This window comes from Electrophorus electricus, chromosome 25, assembly GCF_013358815.1.
Source record: "Electrophorus electricus isolate fEleEle1 chromosome 25, fEleEle1.pri, whole genome shotgun sequence".
Taxonomy (NCBI): Eukaryota; Metazoa; Chordata; class Actinopteri; order Gymnotiformes; family Gymnotidae; genus Electrophorus; species Electrophorus electricus.
In genome coordinates, this window is record NC_049559.1 from 7,712,684 (window position 1) to 7,727,336 (window position 14,653).

At 42.7% G+C, this 14,653-nt stretch overlaps 1 protein-coding gene across 11 annotated transcripts in view; it reads left to right on the forward strand.

Moving 5' to 3' along the window:
* usp9 (ubiquitin specific peptidase 9) overlaps positions 1 to 14,247 on the forward strand; it is a 28,730-nt gene extending 14,483 nt beyond the window's left edge. For 4 of the 11 annotated variants that reach the window (XM_027033169.2, XM_027033194.2, XM_027033203.2 and 1 more), the window contains 24 exons: positions 74 to 199; positions 898 to 1,035; positions 1,337 to 1,503; positions 1,619 to 1,727; positions 1,864 to 2,010; positions 2,090 to 2,236; positions 2,454 to 2,661; positions 2,856 to 3,076; positions 3,664 to 3,854; positions 4,009 to 4,182; positions 4,286 to 4,427; positions 4,525 to 4,728; positions 5,153 to 5,717; positions 6,360 to 6,483; positions 6,605 to 6,830; positions 8,044 to 8,173; positions 8,493 to 8,678; positions 8,996 to 9,216; positions 9,686 to 9,774; positions 9,866 to 10,022; positions 10,142 to 10,354; positions 11,139 to 11,246; positions 12,194 to 12,289; positions 12,386 to 14,247. In XM_027033169.2, coding sequence (XP_026888970.2) covers positions 74 to 199; positions 898 to 1,035; positions 1,337 to 1,503; positions 1,619 to 1,727; positions 1,864 to 2,010; positions 2,090 to 2,236; positions 2,454 to 2,661; positions 2,856 to 3,076; positions 3,664 to 3,854; positions 4,009 to 4,182; positions 4,286 to 4,427; positions 4,525 to 4,728; positions 5,153 to 5,717; positions 6,360 to 6,483; positions 6,605 to 6,830; positions 8,044 to 8,173; positions 8,493 to 8,678; positions 8,996 to 9,216; positions 9,686 to 9,774; positions 9,866 to 10,022; positions 10,142 to 10,354; positions 11,139 to 11,246; positions 12,194 to 12,289; positions 12,386 to 12,523 — 4,227 coding nt within the window. In that variant the 3' untranslated portion in view covers positions 12,524 to 14,247. The remainder of the gene's footprint in view (positions 1 to 73; positions 200 to 897; positions 1,036 to 1,336; positions 1,504 to 1,618; positions 1,728 to 1,863; positions 2,011 to 2,089; positions 2,237 to 2,453; positions 2,662 to 2,855; positions 3,077 to 3,663; positions 3,855 to 4,008; positions 4,183 to 4,285; positions 4,428 to 4,524; positions 4,729 to 5,152; positions 5,718 to 6,359; positions 6,484 to 6,604; positions 6,831 to 8,043; positions 8,174 to 8,492; positions 8,679 to 8,995; positions 9,217 to 9,685; positions 9,775 to 9,865; positions 10,023 to 10,141; positions 10,355 to 11,138; positions 11,247 to 12,193; positions 12,290 to 12,385) is intronic. The other 7 variants (XM_027033226.2, XM_026995488.2, XM_027033234.2 and 4 more) reach the window with 5 other exon arrangements.
* The last annotated feature ends 406 nt before the right edge of the window (positions 14,248 to 14,653 follow it).

Below are 14,653 nucleotides of genomic sequence, written 5' to 3' on the forward strand. Positions count from 1 at the left end.
CATCATCTCTTCAAAACCCATTAACCTAATGGTGTGGGCTCTGTGCCGTTCTCTTGTACTCACTCACTCACAGATAAACCAGGCCACTCATGACCAGGCGCTGGTGCTCCAGAGTGCCCTGCAGAACATCCCCAACCCCACAGCTGAGTGCATGCTCCGCAACGTGGCCATCCGCCTTGCCCAGCAGATCTCTGATGAGGTACGGCTTTCAGGTTTGCCACACTTGGCAGTTGGTGTTGTACTGTGAGAACCGGAGAGTGAATGTTAGTAGGTATTATTTTTGGACTCGGGGAAAAATGTATATTTGTAATGGGATATAAGAGTGACAGACAAAGATGACCTAGAATTCAGGTAAGATTTGCTTTTGAAGACTTTCAAGCTGTTGGGTACATCTAACTAGATATTTTCTAAACCATTTTCAGTTCTAAGCTATCCAAAATATACAATTATTTGTATAACACTGGACAACAAAATTTGAACATTTTCATCCCAAACTACACTAGGTGGACCTTTTTATACTATGTTTATGCTGAATTCAAACACATTTTAAGTGTGTACTTGTGTACATACTTGTAAAATGTACAGTGTATGAATTTGTCTATATTTGACCTGCTGGACACTGAAGAGGGATGTTTGAGTAGTCTGGCAACAGACGGGCTCCAATTTCCTCGGTACCACTTTTCCATGCTATACATGGACACAAAAAAGCTATGGGTGGTGATAAAATTCTGAAAACCTATTTAGATTCGGTGACAAAAATGCATAATGAATCAAGTCAAAATCACCGTTGACCAATGTAATCAGAGTAAACTGGCATTAGAAGCTGCTGTTGAGATGCAGGCTTTTATTAAATTACATTTGTATATAGTAATATTTGCATTTCTGTTTCCCACGCAGAGCTTTTTCCAGGCATCTAAGTACATCCCAGACATCTGTGTCATCAGAGCCGTCCAGAAGATCGTCTGGGCCTCTGGCTGTGGGACTATTCAGCTTGTCTTTAGTTCCAATGAGGAGATCAGCAAGATCTACGAGAAGGTGCCACACTTGTGTACTTGGAGGAATATGACAGACCTTATTTTTGTTTTTTTATTTATTTATTTCTCTCTTTGTCTGGTGTACAATTTCTGTCAAGTGTACAGTGTTGCGTTCATATGTGCTTTAATTAGAAATCCAAGTTTCCATACAGAGGCTAATCTGTGATGTTCTCAGTAAATGTTAATTTTATAAAACTACTTAATGTGGATTAAATATACAATATATTTTAGTATGTACTGTGAATATATATTCAGAGTGTCTTACAGTTTGTGTTCACTCTTTGCATTCTCATTTCCCTTAGACTAATGCAGGAAATGAGCCAGATGCAGAGGACGAGCAGGTGTGCTGTGAGGCTTTGGAGGTCATGACCCTGTGTTTCGCCCTCACCCCCACTGCACTCGATGCACTTAGCAAAGAGAAGGCCTGGCAGACGTTCATCATTGACCTGCTGCTGCACTGCCAGAGCAAGTGAGTGGGATGCATTCAGCCAGCCAGCCTACCTACCGCAGGGCCACTCCAGTGTGATCAATGCAGTAACTGCTGTCATGGGAACTTGGTCTTTAAGTCGCTCTTTTACGCCTAGGTCTGTTCGTCAAATGGCCCAAGAACAGTTTTTTCTCATGGCCACGAGGTGTTGTATGGGACACAGGCCACTCCTGTTCTTCATCACCCTCCTCTTCACAGTTTTAGGTGTAAGTGTTGAGCATGATTTATAGTGCTGTATGGTTTGTTTTATTTTTTGTCTTTCTGAGAAATAATTGATGAAAATAACAGGCTGCTGGGAAGCCATTCTTTTTGCTGATCAGAAGTTATCCCTGTTTGTTCCAGAGCACTGCAAAAGAGCGAGCCAAGCACGCGGGGCATTACTTCACCCTCTTGAGGCACTTGCTCAACTATGCATATAACAGCAACATCAACCTCCCCAATGCAGAAGTTCTTCTCAACAATGAGATTGATTGGTTGAAAAGAGTTAAGGTACAGTGACTTTCACTGGTTCTTATGCAGTTTTTCAATTTCGCTCAACTATATTGTAATGCATTTTTTTTCCCATCAGGACGAGGTAAAGAGAACTGGGGAAACCGGGATGGAAGAAACCATTTTGGAGGGCCATATTGGCGTCACAAAAGAGCTGCTGGCTTTCCAGACCCCAGAAAAGAAGTACTATATAGGTTGTGAGAAGGGAGGAGCCAACCTTATCAAAGTAAGCCATTTAATCAATTTTCCCCTTATCTTTTAGTACTTCATTCTCAGGTTGTGCTCCTGAATCTGCTATGTTTAATTGAACTGTAGCTACCCAATACAACACGGAGAACACGTCAATTAATTAAGTGGGTTTTTTTTTTGTTTGTTTGTTTGTTTGTTTTTTCTCTTCCCTTAACTGCTTGGTTACCATCCTGTTCTTTCTCCTCTCTGTGCAGGAGCTGATAGATGACTTTCTCTTCCCGGCCTCTAACGTGTACCTGCAGTACGTAAAGAGTGGGGAGTTCCCTCCTGAGCAGGCCATACCTGTCTGCAGCAGCCCTGCCACCATCACGGCCGGCTTTGAGCTCCTGGTCGCACTTGCTGTCGGATGTGTGCGCAATCTCAAACAGATTGTTGACACACTAACTGACATGTACTACTCAGGTAAGGACATTTTTTTTCTGCTTATTACAGAGCCAAATTTTGTTTAAAAATAAAAGGATATAGAGGTGTTGTGCTTAATGATAGTCGAGTTATAGCTTTATCAGAGCTCCTACACTAGTTTTCTTGGTAGTTAGACTTGTCAGCCTTGTTCTGCTTCCCTCCCTTTCTTTTTATAAGTGGGTAATCTCTCTCAGGTTGCGAGGCACTTACAGAATGGGAGTATTTACCACCAGTGGGCCCAAGGCCCAATAAGGGCTTTGTGGGACTGAAGAACGCAGGGGCCACCTGCTACATGAACTCAGTGATCCAGCAGCTGTACATGATCCCACCCATCCGAAACGGCATCCTTGCTATCGAGGGCACGGGCAGCGACGTGGACGACGACATGTCTGGGGATGAGAAGCAAGATAATGAGGTACAGGCTGAAGTTCTCTATGGTTTGTATTGGAAGCCACTGGTTGGTTTTGTAATCACTCATGGTAGCTCTTCTGGGAGTTTTTGATGCTCACTGACCTAGTAGAAATGTGCTTGGTGGAATGAGTGTTGATTTTAACTGATTTAATTTGTAATGAAAACCCTTGTGCTGGCTTGAAAGCACATCAGTCTTCTATGGCACATTCACATCAAATAAAGCATTCCAAAAATCTGCTTTCTTAGTTCACCATTTTTAAGATTTATTTCACATTTTAATGTAAGGGTTTTCCTGTAGCACAAAAAAAAGTATTTGGTTACTGTTTGCTTACTTTCATTCCCTTTCGTTGCTGAAAATAACTCTCTACACTAAATGAAACTTAAAACTATTGCCTGATGATGATGATGATGATCATCCTTTCTCAGTATCATGTGACTGACAAACTAGCCATCTCTAGGACATTGTGCCATGTTGGCACTGCCTGGAGCTGAGGGCATATGTGCCAAATCTGTTAAGCCCATGTTACTCTGTGAAAGCCTGTCTTCCACTTCTTTCCCTGAGATGTTATGCAAGCACTGTTGTTTTTGCAGAGCAATGTAGACCCTCGGGATGAGGTGTTCAGCTATCACCATCAGTTTGATGACAAGCCATCGCTTAATAAGTCAGAGGACAGGAAGGAGTACAACATCGGCGTTCTACGTCACCTTCAGGTGATTTTTGGGCACCTTGCTTCTTCCAGACTGCAGTACTATGTTCCGAGAGGCTTCTGGAAACAGTTCAGGTAAACATGCCTTTCTTTGTTGTGAAGTTGAGTAGCTGTTGCTTTATGTTGCACCAAGAACCATTCCCAGTAGTGCCTGGCCACTTCAAATAGCCAAATATTTGTCTAGCATTCAAAACGATGAAAGCTTCGATTTGTCGCTCTCTTTGTGCAGATTATGGGGTGAGCCGGTGAATCTGAGAGAACAGCACGATGCCCTGGAGTTCTTCAATTCGCTTGTAGATAGTTTAGATGAGGCGTTGAAAGCTCTGGGCCATCCTGCCATGCTCAGCAAAGTTCTGGGAGGTTCCTTTGCTGACCAGAAAATCTGTCAGGGGTGTCCTCACAGGTAAGCCTATGCAGCTATTACAATGGAAAGGTTCTTTAGGTAGGCAAAGTTTCTGGTTTTGATGGGGTGGTTCTTCTTTTTTTTAATATTCATCTATTTCTAGATATGAATGTGAGGAATCCTTCACAACACTGAATGTAGATATCAGAAACCACCAGAATCTACTCGACTCCATGGAACAGTATGTAAAGGGAGACTTGCTAGAGGGTGCTAATGCCTATCACTGTGAAAAATGCAACAAGAAGGTACTTACCACATGGAGGGTTAATTCTGTGACGTGACTGGAATGTGTTGGTTGGTGTAGGGTTAGATTAAACGTGTGCTGTAATTAATTTACTGCAGGTGGACACAGTAAAGCGTTTGCTCATTAAGAAACTGCCTCCAGTCCTGGCCATCCAGTTGAAGCGATTCGATTACGACTGGGAGAGGGAGTGCGCCATTAAGTTCAATGACTACTTTGAATTTCCCCGGGAGCTGGACATGGAGCCCTATACAGTAGCAGGTGTAGCCAAGCTGGAGGGCTCAGACGTTCACCCGGAGAATCAGGTACTGCCTCATACAACGTAATAACTGTGGACTTGTGGCCCACATGCCTTATTCTTCTGATCTTCCATCTAGTTGCCTTTAAGCCTTTTCTGGGTGCTATACCGTCTGCTGGTTGTGATGACATTTTGGCCGTGTGTGGGGGGGGGGGGGGGATGGGGCAGTTACTGGTTTGATGATGCACAGTGTAAAACCCAGAGATCATACCATTTCAAATTTTAGTAACCGCAGTAAATGGTATATCTGTGGCAGTTTGCTGGCTTTTGAAAATTATACCAGAAAGAAGTGCTGGCACTTGTGGCATCTTGGTTTTGATTAGGTTGTTTTTAATATAGTAAAAATATTTCAATGCGTTTTAAAGATTTTCATTATATATTTTTTGTTTTTGAAGTCTCTCACTTTCACTCCGCTCCTCGACATCTTCCAGCAGGTGATCCAGCAGAATGAGCTGTCGGAGGTGGAGGTGTCCTGCAGCTCTCGCTACAGGCTGGTGGGGGTGCTGGTGCACTCGGGCCAGGCCAGCGGGGGTCACTACTACTCCTACATCATCCAGCGGAACGGCGGCAGCTCCAGCAGCGAGGGCGAGCGCAACCGCTGGTACAAGTTTGACGACGGCGACGTCACCGAGTGTAAGATGGATGACGATGAGGAGATGAAGAACCAGTGCTTCGGCGGCGAGTACATGGGCGAGGTGTTTGACCACATGATGAAGCGCATGTCGTACCGGCGGCAGAAGCGCTGGTGGAACGCCTACATCCTGTTCTACGAGCGCATGGACTCACCGGACAGGGACAATGAGCTGGTGAAGTGCATCTCAGAGCTGGCGGTGAGCAGCAAGCCGCACCAGGTCAAGATGCCGTCGGCTATCGAGTGCAGCGTGCGCAAGCAGAACGTGCAGTTCATGCACAGCCGCATGCAGTACAGCCTGGAGTACTTCCAGTTCATCAAGAAGCTCCTGACCTGCAACAGCGTCTACCTGAGCCCACCGCCAGGTAATGGAACTGGGTGCAAACCTGTGGCTGTTTGTCTACAAATAAATATTGGTAGGTGTGAGGTGCTTTGATTTAATGTGGGGCTTTGAGTCAATTATTCCAGGATTATATTGGTGCTTCATGGTAGCCTTCAAGCAGGTATATGATTTTTGATATTTATTGAGAGAAGTATCCTAATTATTTATTTTAGAAGTATCCTAATTTAAATCACGCTTTTTTGAGGCACTGCAGTTTTATTATGGCTGCTGACATCTGAAGGGTTTCCAAATCTGTAAGAGGCTGTTTACCCCAGATTAATTATTTATCAGTTGTACAAAGTAGTGTTAGGAATATTAGACATCTTATGAGCATGACATAACCAATTTAGGTACAAGTATGACCGCTTTGGTTGTATGTTTTGAGTGTGTTTCCATAGTTTCTACCATCATGGTTCTAAGATGACAGAGACCTAATTAGATACAATGCGAATTAAATCATTCTTTTTCTTTCTTATGACTTGAATTTTAACGAGGACACATTTCGGGTGAAGTTTAATTGCCCATCATTAAATTGCCTGCATCTTTAAAGGCATGCATATGGATGAGTGACTTGAATTTAAGAAAGCAATTTTTGTTTTCTCTTGATTATTTATGGTTTAATTAGGCCAAGACCATCTTTTGCCAGAAGCAGAAGAAATGGCTATGATTAGCATTCAGCTCGCTGCTCGCTTCCTCTTCAGCACTGGATTCCACACCAAGAAAGTAGTCCGTGGTCCTGCTAGTGATTGGTACCTACCTGTGCCCTTAAATACGCTGGTGTAGTTTTGATCAATAATCATCATTTATTATTAATAATAGGATTTGGCTTTTGATTTCCTTTACACATAATCACATTAAATCTCCTCCTAGGTATGATGCCCTTTGCGTCCTGCTCCGACATAGCAAGAATGTACGCTGCTGGTTTGCACAAAATGCCCTGTTTGCCTACGCAAACCGCTTCTCGGAGTACCTACTCGAGTGCCCCAGTGCTGAGGTCCGAGGTGCATTCTCCAAACTCATAGTATTTATTGCACATTTCTCCTTGCAAGATGGACCCTATCCGTCACCAGTTGCCTCGCCAGGACCGTCCAGTCAGGTGAGCTCTTCGGCTCTGTAGTGGGAGCTAGTGTTGTCACAACACCAAAATTGTTTCAGTACTGATGCCAGGTAAACATGCTCAAATATTATTGTGCGTTATATCAAACCTGGACAATAATAATTCCAATCAAAACACAAACTTCTTTTAGTACAATGAGAGCAATAAAAATAATCTCAAACTGTTCAGTTTCTTCTAACCTATCCTTAAATCTTTTTTCCTCCATCAAGAAAACTATTGTGAACTCAGTCATTGAACTTAACTAGATTATGATTATAAATTTCATAGTAGAGGGTCTAATTAATTTGAGAGATACGATACCTAGATAACATTTTCCAAAGAATAAAAGCTACAGTGTATGAAGCATTAGCCAAATCTCTGTATATAAAATCAGTATATAGAGATGCCCATGTGCATTATTTTGTTTTTGCTGTGTACAGCTGATGTGATGCTTGCTAGCCTGCCCTGGGGAGGTCGCCCCTCCCCTGTATTGTTTATTGATTGCACATTGTATCAATTACATTTCATTATCTGTGTTCTTTAAGTACATCGTATGAAATCTTTGGTGGTATTCTTGCAATTTTGAGCATGGTTTGGACTTTTATCCACTTTTTATAAGCTTTGGATTTTCTCCGTGTTTTGTTAGCCCTGTGTGCTTAGTAATTTGATATTAAACCCACTTTTGGATTCTCCTGCCTCTTCTGGGCATAACAGAAGAGTGAACTGGTGAACTATCACCTATTGGACTTTGAATTCAGGAAAATATCTCCATATTCCGCTTCATGCTCCCTCTTTGTCAGTGACCTCAGGTCCCCTATCCCCATTCTCTGTAGAGTAGTTCAGGTGTTATAGAAGCTGCTGCCATCTCTTCAAGTCTAGTCTCTGAATGAAAGTGGTACGCGTGCTCTACACGCTTGCTGTGGCTCATATTACAAACTTATTCAGGGTTGTTTCCCACGTCACATACACCACTAACAATGTCAGCATCGTGATTAAAGAGGCAGATTCAAATAGCGATTCACATAATAAAAGTATTGTTTTTCCAAAGTGCTGGTATAGTATAATTTTCAAAACCCTAGTACCGTGGTACTTTTTCAGTACATGTATACCGTGCAACACTAGTGGGAGCTTCAAGTTCATATGTTAATTTTCTTGTTTTTTTCCCTCTTTCTGTCTCCGAAAGTTCATGTGTTTCTCTTGGCTTTTGTTCTAGGGCTGTGATAATCTGAGCCTAAGTGACCACTTGTTCCGTGCTGTGCTCAACCTGTTACGGAGAGAGGTGTCTGAGCATGGCCGCCACCTTCAGCAATACTTCAACCTCTTCGTCATGTATGCTAACCTAGGTGAGCAGTCTGCACCCGCTTTCAAGAGAGTCACTCAACCAGAAAAGTCCCAGAGTAGGATCTGACCTGCAAGGCTGTCGTTGTCAGACAAAAATGAAAAGCAATGGCAATGATCAAATAGTGTGTGTGTGGTAGTTTTTTTGGGGGGAGGGGTTTGTGTCTGTCCGTCCAAACAAGTTCCTTATTATAAATTTAGGTACATGAACAAAATTCATGACATGAAATTCAGACTAGCGTGAGTTCATCGAGCACAGCTGACCACATGATGTAGCAGTACTTCCTGTGACCTGGTCTCTCTGTCCTCCATCCTTCACTGCAGGCTTGGCTGAGAAGACGCAACTGTTGAAACTTGGCGTGCCAGCCACCTTCATGCTAGTGGCTCTGGACGAGGGCCCAGGCCCACCCATTAAGTACCAGTATGCTGAGCTGGGGAAGTTGTATACGGTAGTGTCTCAGTTAGTGCGCTGCTGCGATGTCGCGTCCCGCATGCAGTCTTCAATCAACGGTGAGGCTCTTCTGCTCGCTCCCTCCATCACCTTGTCATGCGTTCTGTGCTTTGGGCTGTAATCGCATGAATGTGCCTTCCAGTTTCAATCCACATTGCCCCATGATGAGTCCCATCCTTGCTCAGTGGCACGTGACTGACAAAGCAGCCATCTCCAGGCGCTTCTGCCTCGTTGGCACTGCCTGGAGCTGAGGGCATATGGACAACGATCATTCTCACTGCATAGACCGAACTCCCCCTGGCCTGCATGTAATGTAAGAGTGCACGGTCATCCCTCATTCTAAATCAGCATCTTTTGTGTCCTCCATCCCGCTTAGGTAACCCTCCACTTTCGAACCCATACGGCGATCCCAGCCTGACCCAGTCCATCATGCCACTGCAGCAGTTGGTGGCTGAGATCCTGTTTGTGCGCACCAGCTACGTGAAGAAGATCATCGAGGACTGCAGCAGCTCTGAGGAGACCATCAAACTGCTACGCTTCTGCTGCTGGGAGAACCCCCAATTCTCCTCCACCGTGCTCAGTGAGCTGCTGTGGCAGGTATGGGACATCACGTTTACCTTCAGATAAGATCCACAATTTTTTCTGGAACATTGCCACTTTTGATGTTTGGCTTTTTCTTGACACCATTTTGGCTTGTTTTTTTTTTTTTTTAAAACAACATACATTTTCACAAAGAAGCTTTACAGATGTTTGGGTCCAGATCCCTAATAAGCGAGCTACTGGAGATGGTGGAAAGGAAAATTCCCTGGAATGGACTCGAGAGAAGCCATCCTCTTTGGGAGGCCCAGCTAATAAACAGTCCATGCTTTATTGCATTATATATAGTCCATGTAGGCAGTTCGATAAGAGATGTGGGAGTCTCAGCTAGTCTGGTGGGCCTTTTCTGCATCCATTGGAACTGTACTCCAGAGACATGGCTCTTTTTTTTTTTTTATTTTTTTTTTTTTTTTTCTTTTTTTTTTTTTAATTGTGAATTTCAATTATTGTTTCTGATTTTTCTAAAAAGGTTGCATATTCCTACACATATGAGCTCAGGCCTTATCTGGACCTGCTGCTGCAGATCTTGCTCATTGAGGACTCCTGGCAGACGCACAGGTCAGCCCAAGCTTGCCATACTAGCAGACTGCAAAACACCACTTCCTGAATGACACGTAGTGTCTCTGACATTTCCTTTATGGTCCATCAGGATCCATAATGTACTGAAGGGAATCCCAGATGACCGTGATGGATTATTTGACACCATCCAGCGCTCTAAAAACCACTACCAGAAGAGGGCGTACCAGTGCATCAAATGCATGGTGGCTCTGTTCAGTAATTGTTCAGTGGCTTATCAGATTCTACAGGTACATATGACTCCATGTACTATCATTCCTATGGTGGGAGTTGGTTTATTGTTTTTATTTATGATCGTATCTGTAATCATACCCTCATAACCATGTCTACCTGATGCTTGTGCTCATAGAGTAACGGGGACCTAAAGAGGAAGTGGACGTGGGCCGTGGAATGGCTCGGTGATGAGCTGGAGCGCCGGCCCTACACCGGGAATGCCCAGTACACCTACAACAACTGGTCACCTCCTGTCCAGAGTAATGAGACCTCCAACGGATACTTCCTTGAGCGTTCCCACAGTGCGCGCATGACCTTGGCCAAGGCCTGTGAGCTGTGCCCGGAGGAGGTAGGGGAAATGCATCACTGCTCTCATGCCCCCCCCCCCCCCCCCAGGTCTCTAGCATGCTGCGTGTAGACTAAATGTAAACACAACAGACTTATCATTGACTGTTTGCAAATAAGGAGCTTGCAAACATTCAGAAAATGGAAACATGTTTAACCCATGTTTTATTTTCAACAGCTTGTAGTTGCAGTGTTTTGTCTCTCTAATTTAACTTGTACATATTAAAAAAATTTTCAAGGAGTAATTACCCTTCTGTAGATTTAGCGCATTAACACAAACCAATTCAAATCTGGATTGAAGTATTTAGGTAGCATGCTATGTGGCAGATAAACAGCACATATATAAAAATTCAAACGTTTTTTGGATGTTAACTGTGGACCTAACAGGGTCTGTTTATTTAAATCACATTTGCCTTTTGTTTGATTTTTAACATTAAGTGAAATTTTGATGGCAAATTACAAGTGGTGCATATAACTATAGATAGGGCTTTGAGTTTTCGACAATTTAATTTTCAGATATTTATTTTCCAAGTCAAAATGTAAATGTTTTACTGTTGGCATTTATACAAATTCATACTATTTACACATTTTCATTCTTTTTTTCCATTGTTGTATAAAAGCTTTGTCTCTTTATTTTGCTAAGTTAAGTAAAATTAGACCTGCTCAGGTTAACTTAATCAATGGCCAGTTGACATTGTTGCGTATTTCCAACCATAGATAAATCCAAACTTGCATCGTTTGACACCTGTAATATACAGTATGCATTATTAATTGCCATTTCAAACCAGTGTCACTTAACGAAGCACGAGGTGGTGTCTGAAGAGGACGCAGGCCGGAAACCGTCCTCGCCACAGCAGCTTTTGCCAAGGGAAGTGGCAGGCGAGCAGCAGCACACTGTAAGACTCGTATGCCCCAGGCACTCTGGTGCCATCTACGTAACCTTCTTGGTCTTCACAGGGCACGATGTAGCCAAATCCATCACCCCCCCCCCTCCCCCCTTCAAACCAACCAGCCCCCCAAAAAAACAACCCCCCCCCCCCCTGAAAATCTCTGAATAACTGTTCTCTCTTGTCCTCATCTCAATGTGCTTTTGGACTCAAACTGTTCGTGTCATACACAAAGTGATCGAAAACTCTAAGCCTTGGCTATAGTGTACAGATTACTTTTTCTGTTTTGTTTTTTGAATCTGTGAAGTGTTTTGAGTACTTTTTTTGTTGAAGTTTTTCTGGAAGTAGTATTCTGTCTAATCAAAAGAATAAATCTCACTCAGATTGGCTTCAGAATAAATGATATAAGCATTAGCCTAGCTTCTCAGTGAGATGTTGCAAGCCATTTTTCATGGCAAGGCTAAAGTCCTGATGTAATCATGCCTTACATGATTCCTTTTGCATGCAAGAGAAGGCCCTGCTTGTTAAGTTCTATATGGATTGAAACTTTCTGTTGTTTTAAAATATTACTCTCAATTTTATTGTCCAGCAGAGTTACTGTGTTATATATTTGTCTGTCTTCCATTAAGTTCCATTTGTTATTTGTTGTCAACTTGATTATATGTAAAGTGTTTTAATAGCCCTAGGCTGTCTCTTGGGAATATAGTATTTTAATAATCAAGCCAAGATCACTCATCTAACTACTAAATCAAATGTAAGCAGTGCTGTTCAGGTGTAATATATCAAAATTCTGCTTTGTCAGTATCCTGTTGTTGTCCACATAAACATTTGCTATTAATGAGTTAAATGGACTTGAAGATATGTTGGGTTTTTTGTCTTCTTATTTGACTGCTCAAATGTGCAAGCCTCTGAGTTTCACTTGAGATGAGACTGATGAGTGCCTGGTCTTCTTTCAGGAGCCAGATGATCAAGAGGCCCCTGATGATCAGGACTCTTCTCCACCTGAGGATACCTCTCTGTACCCCCACTCTCCAGGGACCCAATATCAGCAGGTAACATGGAGGCTATGTGATTTACAGTCCTGTGCATAGACATTATAGCAGTGGCCACAGGTAAAGTTATCCTGTGATGGTCTTTGCCTGTTCCAGCAGAACAACCTCCCGCACGGTCAACCATACACGGGTCCAGCGGCCCAGCACATGAACAATCCCCAGCGTGCAGGCCCACGAGCACAAGAGAACTGGGAGCCCCCTGAAGAGGTGCTTCCCGCCCAGCCGAAAGACTAGCACAGCGCTTTCATCCTGTCCTCCACGCGAGCGCTCTGTCGAGCTGTTCGATCGAAGAGCGAGGCCAGGCCCCACCATGCAGCGTCACTCCAGAACCTGTGTCTCCAGAAACCTCCGCTCCCATGTCCTTCTAATCTTGGAGTGGAGTACTCACTGTCTGCCCTGCAGTATTAACACCTGCCTGCAGTGGGCCGTGGTGGGTGTTCTAATAAGCCAGGCCTGAAGCACTTGTCTCATTTGACAGCGGTGTACATATTCTGTTGTTTTGACTGTCTCCAACCAGCAGTACAACATGCTGTTTGGACACTTGCAGATTTCTGAAAAATTTAATTCAAAACTACAAAAACACAGAGGAGAGAGAAGGAAAGAGAGGGAGGGAGGGAAAAAAAGTTTTATCACCTGTCCACAGTTGTGAGGATTGGTCTGCCTTTCGGTCATGCCATATGCCATTTTGGTCATATGGCTCTCGATCATTTTATCCACGCCATCTCTGACTTAATCTAACCCCTCTCTGGCGCTAGAGACGGCTGCGGTGTAGGCATGAGGGAGTGGTTGGGTGATTGTGATGCTAGGTTGATGTGAAAAATGGTTATGCAACATTTTGTTCTGGAAATTTTCATTGCCTTTCTTCTGTTCTGGTATTAATTCAGTCATTCGAAAGCTCTAGTTGATGTGCTGTAACATTTTAGCATGGCTTCACACCGGACTAGTGTAGCCAAAGGGAAAGCTCCGTGATCATAACAGCTGTAGCCTTTAATCCATAGCTCTTTTGACATGACACTTCTTTTTTTTTTTTTTTTTTTTTTTTTTCCCCCCCTTCTCCATTTCTCCACTGTCGTTTCTTGAATCAATGTAAGAAATGGGTGGCTTCTCGATTGCACATGCGTATCCTCAGACCTAACATTTGGCACTCAGTTCTTGGTGGGAATAAATAGTTAGTTTTTGATTTATAGGAATTTTAGAAAGAGAACGTATATGCAACAATTTGCTATGCCAGGATGCCTGGAGCATTAGTGGACTGTACTCAATTTGCTTGTTTGTCTTTCCTTGGTTGAACCTTGCATTAGACAAACTAAAAACGATTGCCATTGGCCACTAAAGTCGACAGACTACAGATGCTGAATGTTCACATTTGATTATTCTACTTGAACACAGGCTGCATCTGGGGACTCTTCATTGGAGCAGAATGGACTTAAAAAGCAGGCTTGTACCGTAAAATAACTGCTGGTTAGTCATGTGGCAACTTAAGCTAGGTAAAGTAATATTCTCTAGGAGTAAAGGTAAACATCAGTAAATACTGTATTTAATTGGTAACTTGAATGCTTCTGTTCATTTTTTTTGTCTAAAAATACCAAATACTCCTGCAAATGAAACTATTCTGCCCACCATATATTTAAATATTTTGCTGTTTTATTTTATAGAATTTATTTTGTTGTATTTCACTGAAAAGAAAAAAATAGAATTTGATTTAAGAGGAACATTTTTGTCCTTGTGTTATTTTTAAAGATATTGACTGTACAGAGTTCTTCACCGTTTTTTTTTTTTTTTTTTGGTTTGTTTGTTTTTGGGGTTTTTTGCCGACTTGTTTTGGCCATGGTGTGACGTTGAATTCTGGAGCCACAGTCGCAATGTTAACTTTCACTTTGTGAGGTTTTTTGTGCACAGAAATATTACAGACAGCATTGCGCCCTTCAAGAATAAAGATAAACTGAATCTTGAAAGTGTCTGGTGGTTTGAGTCTACACTTTAAAACCCAAATGTAGTTGCTTCAGACAACCCACCACTACACACCTTACTGGCTCCCAGTAAACCTGTACCATGTAGTTTTTAATAGCTTGGTTCAGGTGTGGAGGGAGATGCAGACCAGCTCGTGGGTCTGAATTAACTAGTTGATGTTCTTTAAAAGGAAAAATGTCATCCTCAGGCCAAGGAAATACCTTTTCAAAACAATTTGCCACAACCAATTTCACTTGGGTTTAATAAAATGGCTCAGGATTAGGAGCAGTGAATGACTGCTAGTTTTTAACTTTTTAAAAGCTTGTTTCATTATATATGACAAACCAATTTTCTGATTTCTGGCCTGGCAGTAGGAATTTCACTTTCCCTTTATATAACTTGCTGAGTTTTCTG